The sequence below is a fragment of the Xenopus laevis genome, chromosome 9_10L (genome assembly GCF_017654675.1).
Source record: "Xenopus laevis strain J_2021 chromosome 9_10L, Xenopus_laevis_v10.1, whole genome shotgun sequence".
Lineage (NCBI taxonomy): Eukaryota > Metazoa > Chordata > Amphibia > Anura > Pipidae > Xenopus > Xenopus laevis.
In genome coordinates, this window is record NC_054387.1 from 2,534,632 (window position 1) to 2,550,827 (window position 16,196).

Here is a 16,196-nt window from a genome sequence, read left to right on the forward strand (position 1 = left end):
GGAAATGTCTGTCTGGCCTACCAGGATACAGGGAAAACTCCCGGTGGGCCCAGGTGTCAGTGAGCCCTCCTGTTTGTAGCCATTTGTCTTATTTATTGGTCATACCTTGTTTCTGTAGGGGAAAAATAGGCTGAACAGCTGGATATAGAGTATAGAATGTGAGAAAAAATACTTAGAGTATAATAAGAATAAAGAGATTGAGTGTGGAAGAAAATAGTTTGGAGATCGGGCCAGGGTTGGAAAGTCCTCAGTCTCTGCACTCCTCCAGGTCTGGACTAGAGAGAAAGGTTCGCATGTAGGAGGGGAGGAGAGCACAGACTGACGACTTTGTGACTGGGGGGCCCGGGGGATACTGTGTGGGGCCCCTGAGGCTGCAGGTCCTGTGGTCCATGAGCCCCTAGTAGGGTTGCCACCTGGCCGGTATTTTACTGGTCTGGCCGTCCGGTAAAAATGACGGTTGATCCCAATCAAAATAGTTTGGAGAGTGGACCAGCGTCAGACTAGGGGCTAGGGCTGCCACCTTTTCTGGAAAAAATACCGGCCTTCCTGTATATTTATCTTATTTCCCTATTAATAACATTGGGATCAACCATCATTTTTACCGGTCAGACCAGTATAACAGAGGCCAGGTAGGAGCATGTACTTCGGCCTAGCGCAGCATCAGACACAAATCTAGGCCTTGTTCTGTCAGGTAATTGACGTCTATGTTGATATTCGCAGGACAATTATATGGATGTTGTGCAGTTTACCTCACAGTTACACCTGGGGGACATTATATGAGTCTCAGTAAAAAGCAAATATGGGGAGAAATTAAACATTTCTGAAGAAAGTTCTTGGTTGAAAGGAGTTTGGAGGTTCAGACAAGTCACTAGGCCTGGTCACAACATGGCGCCTGTTCCTTACAGTGTCACTTTATTAAGGACCATAAAGACGTTGTTCTGAGAATAAAATATTGTTTATTATTATTCATTTTATCACTGGGGAGCAGCTGAGTGCTGAGTCAAGACTCCATATACAAAGGAGAGATTCTGAGGCGAAACCGACACTGACTGGGCGGAAACTCCCTCGCAATTCGGACAGCCCAGCCTTCATTTTCCGTACGTCACAAGTATCCAGGATAGGCGTGGCTCTACTACCAAAGCCATTGACGTCAGCGGAGAACTCCCTCCCCGGACGTCTAGTTGTAGGCGGAGCCTGCGTGACATCACGGGCCAGTTAAATGTCTTAGCGAGAAAGTGAAGATTTGTATAAACGCGACGGATCAGTCCCGGCTTGGATCCAACATGGGGAACATTTTGACGAGGATTATGAGTATTTTCGGCAACCAGGGTGAGTCATAGGATCAGTAACTCCTCCCCCTCTAGCCCTTTATTATTTACTATATCTGTATATTTATTATGTGTCTGTATATCTGTGTGTATAGATCATTATATATATATATGTCTGTGTCCTCGGCTTGTTACTGATCAGCAGCTTCTGGGGACTCCCTTTAACTCTGCGGAAGGTGCTGGGAGTTGTAGTACTGGGGTAGGGTAGTAGGAGTTGTAGTATAACTGCAGAGGTTGCTGGGAGTTGTAGTACTGGGGAGGGTGCTGGGAGTTGTAGTTTAACTGTGGAGGGTGTTGGGAGTTTTAGTACTGGTTGAGGGTGCTGGGAGTTGTATCATAACTCTGCGGATGGTGTTGGTAGTTGTAGTACTGGGGGAGGGTGCTGGAAGTTGTAGTATAACTCTGCGGAGGGTGCTGGGAGTTGTAGTATAACTCTGTGGAGGGTGCTGGGAGTTGTAGTATAACTCTGGAGGGTGTTGGGAGTTGTAGTACTGGGGGAGGGTGTTGGGAGTTGTAGTACTGGGGGAGGGTGCTGGGAGTTGTAGTACTGGGGGAGGGTGCTGGGAGTTGTAGTATAACTCTGCGGAGGATGCTGGGAGTTGTTGTACTAAGGGATAGGGTAGAGACCACTTGTCCTTCCCCTTTTCCTACTGACCCCCCCCCCCCATCTTCCTTTCTTTGGTTTCTTCCTTCTCTCTCTTTATTAACTGCCCATTTGCCCTTCCCTGTTGCCCCCGGGGCCCTGGAGAGACTCAGTCCCCTCAATCTGCTACTGGGGCTAATGTTGTGCTCAGCCGGGCTCCTCCCTCAGGTTATTATTCCATATCCCTCTCTCCTCCCCACTCTCCACTCCTTATACACATATTATACATTCCTTTATTCCCACATCTATAAAAACCCACACGTTAGAGATGCGCGTTAGAGATGCGCGTTAGAGATGCGCGTTAGAGATGCGCGTTAGAGATGCTGAATAAAAAGCTAAATAAGTCAAAAACCACAAATAATAAAAAATGAAAACCAATTACAAATTGTCTCAGAATAACCCTCTCTACGTCATACTAACAGTTAACTGAAATGTGAACAACCCCTTTAAGGGGATCTTGGGGGGCAGCTAGAATCTCTGTGTTCCTGTCTGAGCCCCAGGGCTCAGTCTCAGTCCAGAATTGGAGCTGATTGAATTGTCGGACAGGACACGGAGATTAATTGTAATTTAGTAAATGAGCCGGCGAAACCCTTTAATTGCCAGGCTTCTGATGAGCTCACGTTAAACAGTTGTTAAAGCATTAGGATACATCTTAATAAGAATTGACAGTTGGTGACTAGGGAGCCTCACTTCATGTGTTTGCTCCTGTTTCCTATGCATAGAAGGCTGCATTAGAGTGTAAGCTCAGTGGGCTAAAGTCCTTTAGAGGGGATTTCACACTAAACATCAAACAGTGCAGCCGCAGCAGGTGTGGGGGGGTTCAGTTGATCACACGTAATATTCCGTTTCTTGTGCTGCGCCGCTGCTGCTGTCGGTGCCATCGCTACATTTCTGACTCCCTCTCTTTTATTTTCCAGAGCACAAGGTTATCATTGTGGGACTGGACAATGCCGGGAAAACCACGATCCTTTATCAGTTGTGAGTATTCCCTCCCCTGACAGTTGGACAGACTGACAGATGGGAAGCCATTTAAAAAGACAAAGACATTGTTTGTTTTACTATAGAGAAGTGAGAAATAGCTCAGCTCCTTTATCATTGTTCTACTTTGTATTTTGGGGGTGGTTCACTTTAAAGTTAACTTTTAGTATGTTACAGAATGATCAATTCTAAGAAACCTTTCAATTAGTCTTCATTGTTTATTTTTTTAATTTGTTGCCGTTTTCAAATGGGGGTCGCTGACCCCCATCTAAAAAAACAAATACTCTGTAAGGCTACAAATGTATTGTTATTGCTACTTTTTATTCCTCACCTTTATATTCAGGCCTCTCCTATTCATATTCCAGTCTCTCATTCAAATCAGTGCATGGTTGCTAGGGGGATTTGGACCCTAGCAACTAGCTTGCGGAAATTGCAGCTGCTGAATAAAAATCTAAAACCCCCCAAAAACCATGAAAATCAATTGCAAATTGTCTCAGAATATCCCTCTCTACATTATACTAAAACGCAAAGGTGTAGAACCCCTTTAAAGAAGTATGTAGAGTTTTGGGGGGCCGATGAGGAAGGGCTGGGTGGATTTGTTTTGGGGGGTTCCATTGTTGGGATTGTGATGTGACTGTGCACTTTCTTCTCCCCCCAACAGCCTCATGAATGAAGTGGTGCACACGGCCCCGACCATCGGCAGCAACGTGGAGGAGATCATATCGAGGAACACGCACTTCCTCATGTGGGATATCGGGGGGCAGGAGACTCTCAGGGCCACCTGGAACAGTTACTACTCCAATACCGAGGTGAGCGACACAAACACATTCGTAACAAAGAAAATGTAACCGTGACAAGGTAATTGTATCGGCCAGTCCCTTTCTGCACTGCTGGTTCTGACTCCGTGAACAGTGTAGCAGAAGTCGACCTTGCACTCTTCTGCGAATGCTTTTTTCATGGTCTGTAGATCCGCTGGATTCTGCACGTTGTTAAAGGGATTCTGTCATGATTTTTATGATGTTGTTTTAATTTCTAAATGACACTAAACAATTCACTGTACAATATAAAATGTCATTCCTGAAGCAGCAAGTGTATTTAGTTGTAATATTGGTGTGTAGGTGCATCTCAGCTCATTTTGCCTGGTCATGTGATTTCAGAAAGAGCCAGCACTTTAGGATGGAACTGCTTTCTGGCAGCCTGTTGTTTCTCCTACTCAATGTAACTGAATGTGTCTCAGTGGGACCTGGATTTTACTATTGAGTGTTGTTCCTAGATCTACCAGGCAGCTGTTATCTTGTGTTAGGGAGCTGCTATCTGGTTACCTTCCCATTGTTCTGTTGTTAGGCTGCTGGTGGGAAGGGTGATATCAGTCCAACTTGCAGTACAGCAGTAAAGAGAGGCTGAAGTTTATCAGAGCACAAATCACATGACCGGGGGCAGCTGGGAAATTGACAATATGTCTAGCCCCATGTCAGATTTCAAAATTGAATATAAAAAAAATCAAGTTTGCTCTTTTGAGAAATGGATTTCAGTGCAGAATTCTGCTGGAGCAGCACTATTAACTGATGAACTACATCCCTTTAAGTAGTCAGAACCCCCAGTGCAGGGAATAGAAAATGACGGACACTGATTTCATTTGCAAATAATTGTTGTGCCCGGAGGGTCCGCCCCCAGGTGCAGCCATTGGTTACTTGCAGGAGAGAAGCAGCCAATCCTCCCCTGTGCAATGTACGTGCAGAATTTGGGGTGTTGACTCCCCTTGTTTTAACTCTTTCAGTTTGTCATATTGGTGATAGACAGCACTGATCGGGAGCGGCTGCCCGAGACCCGGGAGGAGTTGTACAAGATGCTGTCACACGAGGTGAGCTGACGATCTTCTTGGATATTACCCACAATGCCCTTCACCCTCTGTCCCCCCTGGGGGCAACTCTTTCTCACCCCCAAACTGTATATGTTTGTGCCGCAGGAGCTAAAAGAGGCAGCCATATTGATTTTTGCCAACAAGCAAGATGTCAAAGACTCCATGACGGCGTCCGAAATTTCCACTTGTCTGGCACTTGGGGCCATCAGGGACCGAGCCTGGCACATCCAGGGCTGCTGTGCCCTCACAGGGGAAGGGTGAGTCTCATCAACACTGACATTAACCCCCGTCCTGTTGACCTTCATACAAAACGTCTGATTCAGACTTAGAACGCTCTGTAGTGTCAGTGGGAAGTCACCCTGTCCATTAAAGAGGTTGTTCCCCTTTAAATTAACCCTTAGTATGATGTAGAGAGGGATATTCTGAGACAATTTGTAATTGGTTTTCATTTTTTATTAATTTTTGTTTTTGTTATTTAGCTTTTTATTCAGCTGTTTGTAATTTCAGCCATCTGGTTGCTAGGATCCAAATTCCCCTAGCAACCATGCACTGATATGAATAAGAGACTGGAATATGAATAGGAGAGGCCTGAATAGAAAGATGAGGAATAAAAAGTAACTAACAATACAATTGTAGCCTTACAGAGCATTTGTTTTTTATATGGGGTCAGTGACCCCCATTTGAAAGCTGGAAAGGGTCTTTACTCGGCAGCTCTCCAGCAATTTTAGCAATCTAGTTACTAGGGTCCAAATTCCCCTAGCAACCATGCATTGATTTGAATAAGAGACCGGAATATGAATATTAGAGGCCTGAATAGAAAGATGAGGAATATAACAATAAATGTGTAGCCTTACAGAACATTTGTTTTTTTACACGGGGTCAGTGACCCCCGTAATGAAAAAACTCATTAACGAAGACCAATTGAAAAGTTAGCCATTCTTTAACCCTATGCAAACCCTTAACCATTGCATAAAGAAACGGAGTCGTATCCTGGTTGTTGGGACATGTATAGTAAATATTGTTTCTCTCTCTCTTCTCCAGGTTACCGGCAGGACTCGATTGGTTGAAATCTCGCGTCACAGCCAACTGACGCCCCCGGAAAGGACTTTATTTATTTCATCAGTGTTGGACACTTATTTTTTATACTCAAGTATTTTTTATAACATGTCGGATGCTTTTTGTAATAACGATCAAAGTTGTTGCTGCTGTGAAATTGCGAAATTCGATGTTTCGGCCTCGAGTGGGCGGAGCCTCCTTCCGTGCTGGAAATAACCGAGTTGCTCATGATCGCTCCCATCTGCCCCGTCAGATCTGTTCTGATCTGGTTCTTACTTTCCACGGACTTGAGTGAGAAGGAACTTCCCGCAGAAAACCAACTGCAACGATGTTCCAGTTTCTGCTTGGCCTCCGCATTGCTGAGCCCTGTCTCCATGGAAACACTAGTACTAACGGGTCAGGGTATCAGCGGGAGCCTATGTGTATAAAGTATTCATATCTATATATTATTCTTCTTGTCGCTCTTTGAAAGAGCAAGCGACATGGCACCTCCCGCCTATATCTATTAATGCCAATATGTAGATAAGGTCATTTTGTGCCAAAGTCCTAAGATAATGTAATGTATGTTTTATATGGATTCTGTAACGGATTCTTATTGGCAGAGAACAACGCTTGATTATATTAACTTCCCCTTTAAATGCTAAGATTTGGGAGATTTAGTCGCCCGGGCAACAAATCAACTCTTCTTCAGGCGACTAATCTTCACGAAAAGCCTTCCCGCAGGCTAGAATCTAAATCGCCAGTGGGATGGCACTTGGACCGCTTAGTTTTACGAAGTCGCCCGAAGTCAGGGCGACTAAATCTCCCTGAATCTTCGCGTGTGCTTCTTACCCTAAGCCATCCCACCGCTCCTTTAAATCTATGCACATAACTACCTCACTTCCTCCTACCCAGCATGCTGTGGGCTCTCTCTATGGCAGAGGAGGGTCCGACTGTCCCCTTAAAGTTACAGGCGCCCTTACAAGTTAAAGGGGCCGATATATTTGTTTTAAAATGTATTTAGCATGAATTATGCGAAGACTCTCCTGTTTTTATATTGTGTATATATAAGGGCTACATCCCACATGCAAGGTTTATTTATTTTTTTTATAGGGTTCGCTTTGCCTTTAACTCCATCAGGTGTGTGTGTATACATATGTGTGTGTGTGTGTGTGTGTGTGTGTGTGTATATATACATATGTGTGTGTGTGTAGCTGGAGTGTAACTGGTGCTACATACAATGTAAAAAAAAAAAAAAAAGGGTCGGCGCAATTCACCTGTTTTTATTTCTACTTTTTAACCCCCGATGTAAATATGTATAATATTGAGATTTTTCACGGTCGGCTAGGCGGTGTCATAGCAAAAAAAGTTTTAGCTGTTACAGAAATAAAATTGTGTTTTTTTTTTTTTCATTTTTCAAAAACTTGTGTCTGTGTCTTTAAGGGAAGCAGCAGCTGTTGTTTCGCACCCAGGGGGAAAAGGAAGTGGTTGGTGAGGGTGCGGGTCATGTGATCAGATGCAGCTGTGCTAAATGGCAAGGGGTAACTGCCGGCCACAAACTGTCAGTCTGTGATGCGTCTGTGTCACTTTAGCTACACCAGTTGGATCTATTATCCAGAATGCTCAGGTCCTGGGGGTTTTCCATAAAATGGATCTTTCTGTAATTTGGATCAACCTTCCAATTCCACTTTAGCGACACAGGTTGGATCTATTATCCAGAATGCTCAGAACTTGGGGTTTTCCCACATAAATTATCTTTCTGTTATTTGGATCAGCACCTTCCAATTCCACTTTAGCTACACCGGTTAGATCTATTATCCAGAATGCTCAAGTCCTGGGGTTTTCTCTATAAAGGATCTTCAATCAATACACAATATTCATGCCTAGATGTATGTGGACTACAGCTCCCAGCATGCTTTACCCAATATTATTCTTAGCAAGCAGCAGTGCCACTCTGTGGACACTTCATGTTACTACAAGTGGGTCTCAGTTTATTATTAACATGTATTGATATAGCGCCAACATATTGCGTAGCAGTGTGTTTGTAGAAATACTTAAAGGGATACTGTCATGGGGAAAAAAAAAATTTCTTTCAAAACACATCAGTTAATAGTGCTGCTCCAGCAGAATTCTGCACTGAAATCCATTTCTCAAAAGAACAAACAGAGTTTTTTATATTCAATTTTGAAATCTGACATGGGGCTAGACATATTGTCAGTTTCCCAGCTGCCCCCAGTCATGTGACTTGTGCTCTGATAAACTTCAGTCTCTCTTTACTGCAAGTTGGAGTGATATCACCCCCTCCATTTCCCCCAGCAGCCTAACAACAGAACAATGGGAAGGTAACCAGATAGCAGCTCCCTAACACAAGATAACAGCTGCCTGGTAGATCTAAGAACAACACTCAATAGTAAAATCCAGGTCCCACTGAGACTCCTTCAGTTACATTGAGTAGGAGAAACAACAGGCTGCCAGAAAGCAGTTCCATCCTAAAGTGCTGGCTCTTTCTGAAAGCACATGACCAGGCAAAATGACCTGAGATGCACCTACACACCAATATTACAACTAAAAAATACACAATAAAATTTACCCTTTTTTTATATTATTCATCAGAAATGCATTATTTGCGGTTGGAAATAGTCCGTGTCCCTGAAACACTGCTGCTCTGACTCCGTTTCTCACACTGGTGTGATATTTGCAGAGCATTGTGGGTAATGGAGTGTTGGCTGTTTCCATGGTGCCGGCAGTCAGAACCAGCAGTGCAGAGGATAGAAAAGGACGGCGATCACTTGCAAATAACGTTTGTGTTGATGAAATGACAAATATAAATTATATGAAATATTTAGTAGGAAATGAAACGAGAATGTGAGAATAAAGATCTTTATTATACAGATATGTACAGGGTATTTACAAAGCAGGTGCAGGAGGGAAGTGGGGGTTCAGGGGGCCGAGCACTTCCAGTCCGAGCCGGGACTATAAATAAATTCCTTCCTGTAGAAATAGAGAGAGTGAGGGTTAGTGTGGCCTTGACTGTGTCTATGGTGCAAATGCGACTGTCGCTCGGGGGTACAATGTATAGTAATGAGCTACTTACTCTCGTTGGGGGTGCGCAGCGCTGCAGATCAGACCCTCCTCACAGGGGCAAAGCTGATTGATACTAAAGGCCAGACCCCCCTCTGGAACGAAGCAACTGCCCCCCAGAGGGAGTCTCCTCTTACAGATCATCTCCCCGTGGTGTCGGGCGCAGCACATATTTGGGGAGCAGTCTTTGTCTTGTCGGCATCGGGCCCCTAGTGACAAAAAATTCAGTGAGACGAGGAAAAGCCACAAAGTGCTCCCAATCAGGTTGTACAATCAAATCTCCATATGTGGGACCCCCAAACAGATGAGATCTCATGCAATTCTGCCACAGACCGGCAAATACATGGACTTGACCCCTGCTCTAGCTGCTCCACCCTCACCCCCACCCTCATCATATGGGGGGCACCACATAACTCATTACTATATCGATCCCAAGGGGCTGTGAAATATTTCCCTTATACAGGTATAGGATCTGTTATCTGGAAAGCTCCAAATTACAAAAAAGCCATCTCCCATAGACTCCATTATAATCAAATAATAAAAATAATTTCCTTGTTCTGTGTAATAATAAAACAGTCGCTTGTACTTGATCCCAACTAAGTAATAATTAATCCTTATTGGAGGCAAAACCAGCCTATTGGGTTTATTTCATGTTTATATGATTTTCTAGTAGAATTAAGGTATGAAGATCCAAATTACAGAAAGATCCATTATCCAGAAGGACCCAGGTTCCAAGCATTGTGGATAACAGGTTCCCATACCTGTACTTTCCATGAGGAAGGAGGTAGGTTGGAATGACAACAGGGTACAATAGAGAGTTAATACAGGTATGGGATTCGTTATCCGGAAAAACCCGTTATCCAGAAAGATCTGAATTATTGTGAAGGCCCTCGCCCATAGACTCTGTTTTATCCAAATTATCCATATTTTAAAAAACAATTCCCTTTTTCTGTGTAATAATAAAACAGTAGCTTGTACTTGATCCCAACTAAGATATAATTAATCCTTATTGGAGGCAAAACCAGACTATTGGGTTTATTTCATGTTTATATGATTTTCTAGTAGCCATAAGGTATGAAGATCCTAATTATGGGAAGCTCTGTTATCCGGAGCATTGTGGATAACAGGTCCCATACCTGTACTTTCCATGAGGAAGGAGGTAGGTTGAAATGACAACAGGGCACAATTAAATAGATTAATTAATAGTCACAAATAGCTTTCTATAAAGCTATCGTTCAGTATCCGATGTATGACACACGTTATTTAAATTCTACTTTGGAAAACCTTTATTTCCTTGACTTCCTGCTGGTTGTTAAGTTTCTCCCTGGTCCAGTAACCCATAGCAACCAATCAGACATTTCACTTACCCTCGTGTCCCCCTGGAATGATGCGTTGGCAGCGGCCGTACATGCAGCCCAACCCCCGGACGCACTGCGAATCCTTCCGGCAGTATTGCCCCTCGTGTCGGAGAGCGACGCACAGACCGAAATGCCGGTCGCAGAATAGGCCCCGCCCACAGCCGCGGTCATGGTCGCACTGCACCTGGAGGGAAAAAAACAGGGAAAGGTTTTTAAACAATGTTACAGTTTCTATTGACAATGAACTCCTATCCGGAAACCCATTACCCAGAAATACCTGAATTTGGGGCCTATTCAATTTAAAGGGGTTGTTCCCCTTTAAATGAACTGTTAGTATGATGCAGAGAGGGGTATTCTGAGACCATTTACAATTGGTTTTCATTTTGTATAATTTGTGGTTTTTGATGTATTTAGCTTTTTATTCAGCAGCTCTCCAGTTTTGGCAATCTGGTTGTTAGGGTCCAAATTCCCCTAGCAACCATGCATTGAGCTGAATTAGTGACTGGAATGTGAATAGGAGAGGCCTGAATAGAAAGATGAGGAATAAAAAGTAGCAATAACAATACATTTGTAGCCTTACAAAGCATTTATATTTTAGATGGGGTCAGTGACCCCTATTTGTAAGCTGGAAAGAGTCAGAAGAAGAAGACAACTCAAAAACTATAAAATAAGAAAAAGTAAAGAATTAAAAAAAGTAACAATAAAGTAAAGTAAAAAAAAAAAAGTAAAGAATAAAAAGATGAGGAATAAAAATTAGCAATAACAATACATTTGTAGCCTTACAGAGCATTTGTTTTTTAGATGGGGTCAGCGACCCCCATTTGAAAGCTGGAAAGAGTCAGAAGAAGAAGGCAAATAACTTAAAAAACTATAAAATAAGAAAAAGAATAAAAAGAAAAGAAAAAAGTAACAATAACAATACATTTGTAGCCTTACAGAAAATGTGTTTTTTTACATGGGGTCAGCGACCCCCATTTGAAAGCTGAAAAGAGTCAGAAGAAGGCAAAGAATTAAAAAAAACTATAAAATAAGAAAAAGTAAAGAATAAAAAGAAAAGAAAAAAAGGAACAATAACAATACTTTTATAGCCTTACAGAAAATGTGTTTTTTACATGGGGTCAGTGACCCCCATTTGAAAGCTGGAAAGAATCAGAAGAAGAAGGGAAATAACTTAAAAACTATAAATAAGAAAAAACGAAGACCAATTGAAAAGTTGCCATTCTATAATATAATACAAATGAGCCGTTTGAGCTGTAAGTGAATCCAGGATGGAGAAGTGGGGGGTAATATGAAGGGGGTCAGGACTTACGGTGGGTCCTCTGGAGGTGCTGGAGATGGGGGTGAGTCCGGCAGAATCCTGGGGGTTGTTATAGGGCATTGAGAGAAGCCAAGCCCAGATATAGGCCTGAGCACAAGGCAGGAGAGAGACGGAGACCAACAGCTTCATTGTAGCACCGAGAAGTGACTCACACCCAGGAGCTGACGCTCTATATAAAGGGACACCCCCCCATACTGCCCTCTGCTGTCTGTTTACCTACATAATGGGGCAATCAGTAATTATCAGCTTAACCTAATTGCCCCCGGAACAATCTCCCACCTACAGACAAACAAACCCAATTACCCAGCAGCCTCCCGGGGACCCACTGACATTAACCCTCTGTGTGCTGAGTATTTACAATAGCAACTAGCCCATGTAAATGCACTAGGAATATTGCCAGCATTGCTGCATAATATATGTTTCCTTTGTCTTTGTAATACAGGTGTCTGATCTGTAATCCAGAAACCCGTTATCCACAAATCTCAGAATTACGGAAAAGCCGTCTCCCATTATTTATCCAAATAATCCAAATGTTTAAAAATGATTCCCTTTTTCTGTGTAATAATAAAACAGTCACTTGTACTTGATCCCAACTAAAATATAATTAATCCTTATTGGAGGCAAAACCAGCCTATTGGGTTTATTTCATGTTTATATGATTTTCTAGTAGATTTAAGGTATGAAGATCCAAAGTACAGAAAGATCCGTTATCCGGAAGCCCCCAGTTCCTGAGCATTGTGGATAACAGGTCCCATACCTGTACCTTGTACTTGATCCCACCTGAAATATAAGTAATCCTTATTGGAAGCCTATTGGGTTCATTTAACGTTTATATGATTTTTTTACTAGCCTTAAGGTATGAAGATCCAAATTACAAAAAAAGATCCCTTATCCAGAAACCCCCAGGTCTTGAGTATTCTGGATAACAGGTCCCATACCTGTATCTTGTACTTGATCACATATAAAATATAATTAATCCTTATTGGGGGCAAAGCAATCCTATTGGGTTTATTTTATGTTTACAGGATTTTCTACAAGACTCAAGGTATGAAGACCCAAATTACGGAAAGATCCATTATCCATAATACCCCATAAAACCCCTATTGGGTTTATTTCATGTTTAAATGATTATTTAGTAGACTTACCCCCATATGTAATATAAGGCACTAAATTTGCCCAGGAGCAGTAACCTATGACAACCAATAAGATTTTTGCATTGAAACAGGTGACTAGTAAATGCTACCTGCTAATTGGTTGTTATGGATTACTGGGCAAATTCAGTGCCTTTTATTACATTAGATATGGAGATCCAAATTAGAAAAGACCCCTTATCCGGAAACCCCAGGTCCTGAGCATTCTGGATAACAGGTCTCATAGCTGTAAGGGGTGGCATGCAAGGATTCCCATTGTCTGTAATGGAATAAAGGTATTTTGGTTCATATTTTGGGCATGGGGTTGACCTCCAGACACTACAGACGTTTCCTATGGCTCTTCCTGTTTGTTTCCAGGTTCAGTAAAGAGGAAATAAAAACATCCTGTGCTTCTTCTATGGGGGCAGTTATGAATGAAGCATTCTGGGTATTCCCAGGAGGGGCATCTCTTTAACCCTTGTACTGGGCCCCAAGTTCCGACATTTTTGGAGATTTTTGTAGGATGCATTTCCAAAATCCTCTCCAATGTACAGGGAAAGGCTGACGCCAGTGTAGAGACACACGGCCCCCCTGCAGTTGGTCTCCAGGAAGCTGAAGCCCCCGCCAGCATCACGGCTAATTAGTGACGGGATCATTAATTGAGTGATACATCTCGTCAGACCCTCCTGGAGACGAGATCCCACTGGGCAGTGTGTGTCATATAAACAGTGAAGAGCAAACTCGGCGGGGGGTCTGGGGGCTGCATTATAGGCGTTTGGCAAATAGAAAACTTTCCCATTAGTCACTTGGGCTTTGTCTTTTTTTTTAGCCCCATTTACTAAGTCCCATAATAATATGGAGAGTAGAGAAACCAACTCGGGTTATGTCCCCTTCTACTGAATTATTATTATTATTATTATTACACTGCTAATGATGCTGAATGAATACAGACATGAGAGTGGGCGGGTATCATTACTTATAATAGCGACAGTTACACCTGCAATTAATATTCTTCTCATAGGCCTGAGCAATAACAAATAGTCCCGTGTAATAAGAAGGGGCATGAGAATGGCACCTAATAATTCTTATATACAGGGACATCATTAAGAGCCGGTGCCAGAGGAACCCGTCTAGGGGAAGGGCTACGGTTTTGGGAAAATTGGAGGAGACCTCTGTTTTATTGGGGTACACACGGTTTTGAGCAGGTTCCATCACTGTCTCTCTTGTCTCCTTCCATCACTGTCTCTTAATCAGTCATTGGCTCCATGCAATTAGTGGGCTCCAGTTTGGCTTCTTTCTTTTCTCTATCATAATCCAATATCAGAGTTGGACTGGGCTGGACGGAGTGCGGGAGCTGAGCTCATAACTGGGGGGGGGGTGGTCAGCAGTGTCGGACTGGGATGCCAGGGGCCCACCAGAAAGCCTTAGACCTTGGGCCCACCAGAAAACCTAAAACTGTAAACCCACCAGAAAAAACCTTTCCAAACTATTATTCCTCCTCGCCTCTTTATTCTCCTAGTCTTTCATATCTACTTACTATATTCTCCCTTTATTAAGCATTTTTCCTCATGAAGAAATAAGAAATGACCATGAAATAGGCCAAATGTTTAGAAACAAGAGGCCACTGACATCTGGGCCCAACGGGAGTTTTCCTGGTATCCCAATGGGCCAGTCCCACACTGGTGGTCAGTCCTTAAGGTGGTGGCCTCCATGGGCTCTGGACACCCAAGTCCGACACTGACCAGTATAATCTCTATTCCATTTGGCACTGTCTCCTGCTAATTCTTGTGACAGTGGGTCCTGGATGGCAGATTTTTTGTTGGGAGGCCCAGTGTGAACCCCAACAACTCACCCTTGCTCTGCAGTGGCGTAACTACCAGGGGTGCAGGGGGTGCGATGGCACCTGGGTCCGCACCCTCTTGGGGCCCACCAGAGCCACGATAATAGATATCGTGGATGGTTGGGCAGGGGGAGATTTTACAGCGCACGCAATTCATACGGGGGAGGGCCCGACAGGGAGGCCCAGGTGCTCATCCTATACCAGGGCCTGCCAGTGAGTAGTTACGTCGCTGTTGCTCTGGGTACTTGGGTGCCAAAGCTCCTTGGCCCAGCTTTGTATATATTTATATATTTCATAAAAGCCATTTATAGCTATGTAAACTAGATAAAAAAATACTTTTATAGATGCAGTTGTGCAAGATCTCTTGAAGGGTAGAGGTTCCTGGAGCTGGATAAGGGTCTCTGGAAGGACAGGGGTGAGCAGGGGTGTTAAATGGGGAGCGCTTGTGCAACTGTCACTTGCTGGGCAAGAGTTCATGGCAGGGAATAGGTGGGTGAACAGGTAAGTGCCAGTGGCAGGGTCTATATGTGCCGGCGTCTCCAGGGAGGTTCTGTTGTGTCAGTTTGCAAGTGGCTATGGCAACGGATTGTGTGTGTCTGTGTGTCTGTGTGTGTATTGCAACATCTAGGCCAATAAGTATGACTTTAATAAGTAGAACCCATGTGCAACTCCCTGCATGCTTGGCTCCTGCTCTTTATACACTGGCACTATAGGGATGTTCCATTGGGAGTCTAGGGGTGATGCTCTGCACTATAGGGATGTGCCACTGGGAGTCTAGGGGTGATGCTCTGCACTATAGGGATGTGCCACTGGGAATCTAGGGGTGATGCTCTGCAAAAGGAGGGTGTTCGGGTGTCTCTGGCAGAGCGAGGATTAGGCACATGTCCCTGGGTCTGTTTGTCCAGGGGATTAGGTTTGTCTGTCTCCTGCTCCTGCTTGTTCCACTAATGAGCCGCTAACACAATGTTTACTCTGCTTCCCCCCCTCACTGTTGACCCTGTGGTGTGAGGAAAGTGCAATATCCACATCTCATCAATATACACTAGGATTATACCACCGCTGACAGACAGGGGGCGCCACTGCTAACACAGTAATGCCCTGTCCCTCCATCTGTAGAGAGTCAGTGGCTCTGCACATGCTCAGTGGGCTCTGGCCGTGGGGCTGATTAGCCTGACTCTTCCGAATGAACTGATTTTAGAGCTGCCGTGTAATGAGAATCTGTATTAATTACTAATTGTATGCACCAATTAACACAGATCACATATGATATGGAAGTAGATGGGGGCACGTGTTGTTTATCTCCAGTATAATGAACGACAGGATTGTGGGGGCAGCGTGGGCACATTCACTGCTACAGAGCCGCTCCTTATGCTGCAAATCTTCGTCCAATTATTCAGAGCTATTGAATGGTTTATATATAATTACATAGCAACCCTCCAGCTCACTGCACAACAGGGGGAGCAGAAACGCTCCCACACTAACACAATAATAAACTCAAATAAGGGACACAAAGGAATAGAGGTCAGATCCAAACGGGCCCCTCCTTATACAGTTCCAAATGGGCCCCTTATTCACATACAGCGGGACTGGACACTGAGGTCCAAGGCTTTCACTAATCAGGGCA

At 43.7% G+C, this 16,196-nt stretch overlaps 2 protein-coding genes across 3 annotated transcripts; one reads left to right on the forward strand and one right to left on the reverse strand.

Annotated features, from left to right (window-relative positions):
* The first annotated feature begins 1,194 nt into the window (after positions 1–1,194).
* On the forward strand, positions 1,195–7,268 carry arl5c.L (ADP ribosylation factor like GTPase 5C L homeolog). 2 transcript variants are annotated; one of them, NM_001087409.1, is given in 6 exon segments: positions 1,265–1,329; positions 2,889–2,949; positions 3,611–3,758; positions 4,727–4,810; positions 4,916–5,067; positions 5,852–7,104. In NM_001087409.1, coding segments are annotated over 6 exon segments (540 nt in total). In that variant the 5' UTR covers positions 1,265–1,283; the 3' UTR covers positions 5,901–7,104.
* Positions 7,269–8,711: 1,443 nt separating this feature from the next.
* On the reverse strand, positions 8,712–11,755 carry LOC108700786 (dickkopf-related protein 3). The gene is made up of 4 exons (XM_018234741.2): positions 11,594–11,755; positions 10,294–10,468; positions 8,940–9,135; positions 8,712–8,836 (listed from the first exon to the last, which is right to left on the reverse strand). Exons 1-4 carry the CDS (start codon positions 11,729–11,731, stop codon positions 8,785–8,787), a joined length of 561 nt encoding a protein of 186 aa, XP_018090230.1. The 5' UTR covers positions 11,732–11,755; the 3' UTR covers positions 8,712–8,784.
* Between the last annotated feature and the right edge of the window lie 4,441 nt (positions 11,756–16,196).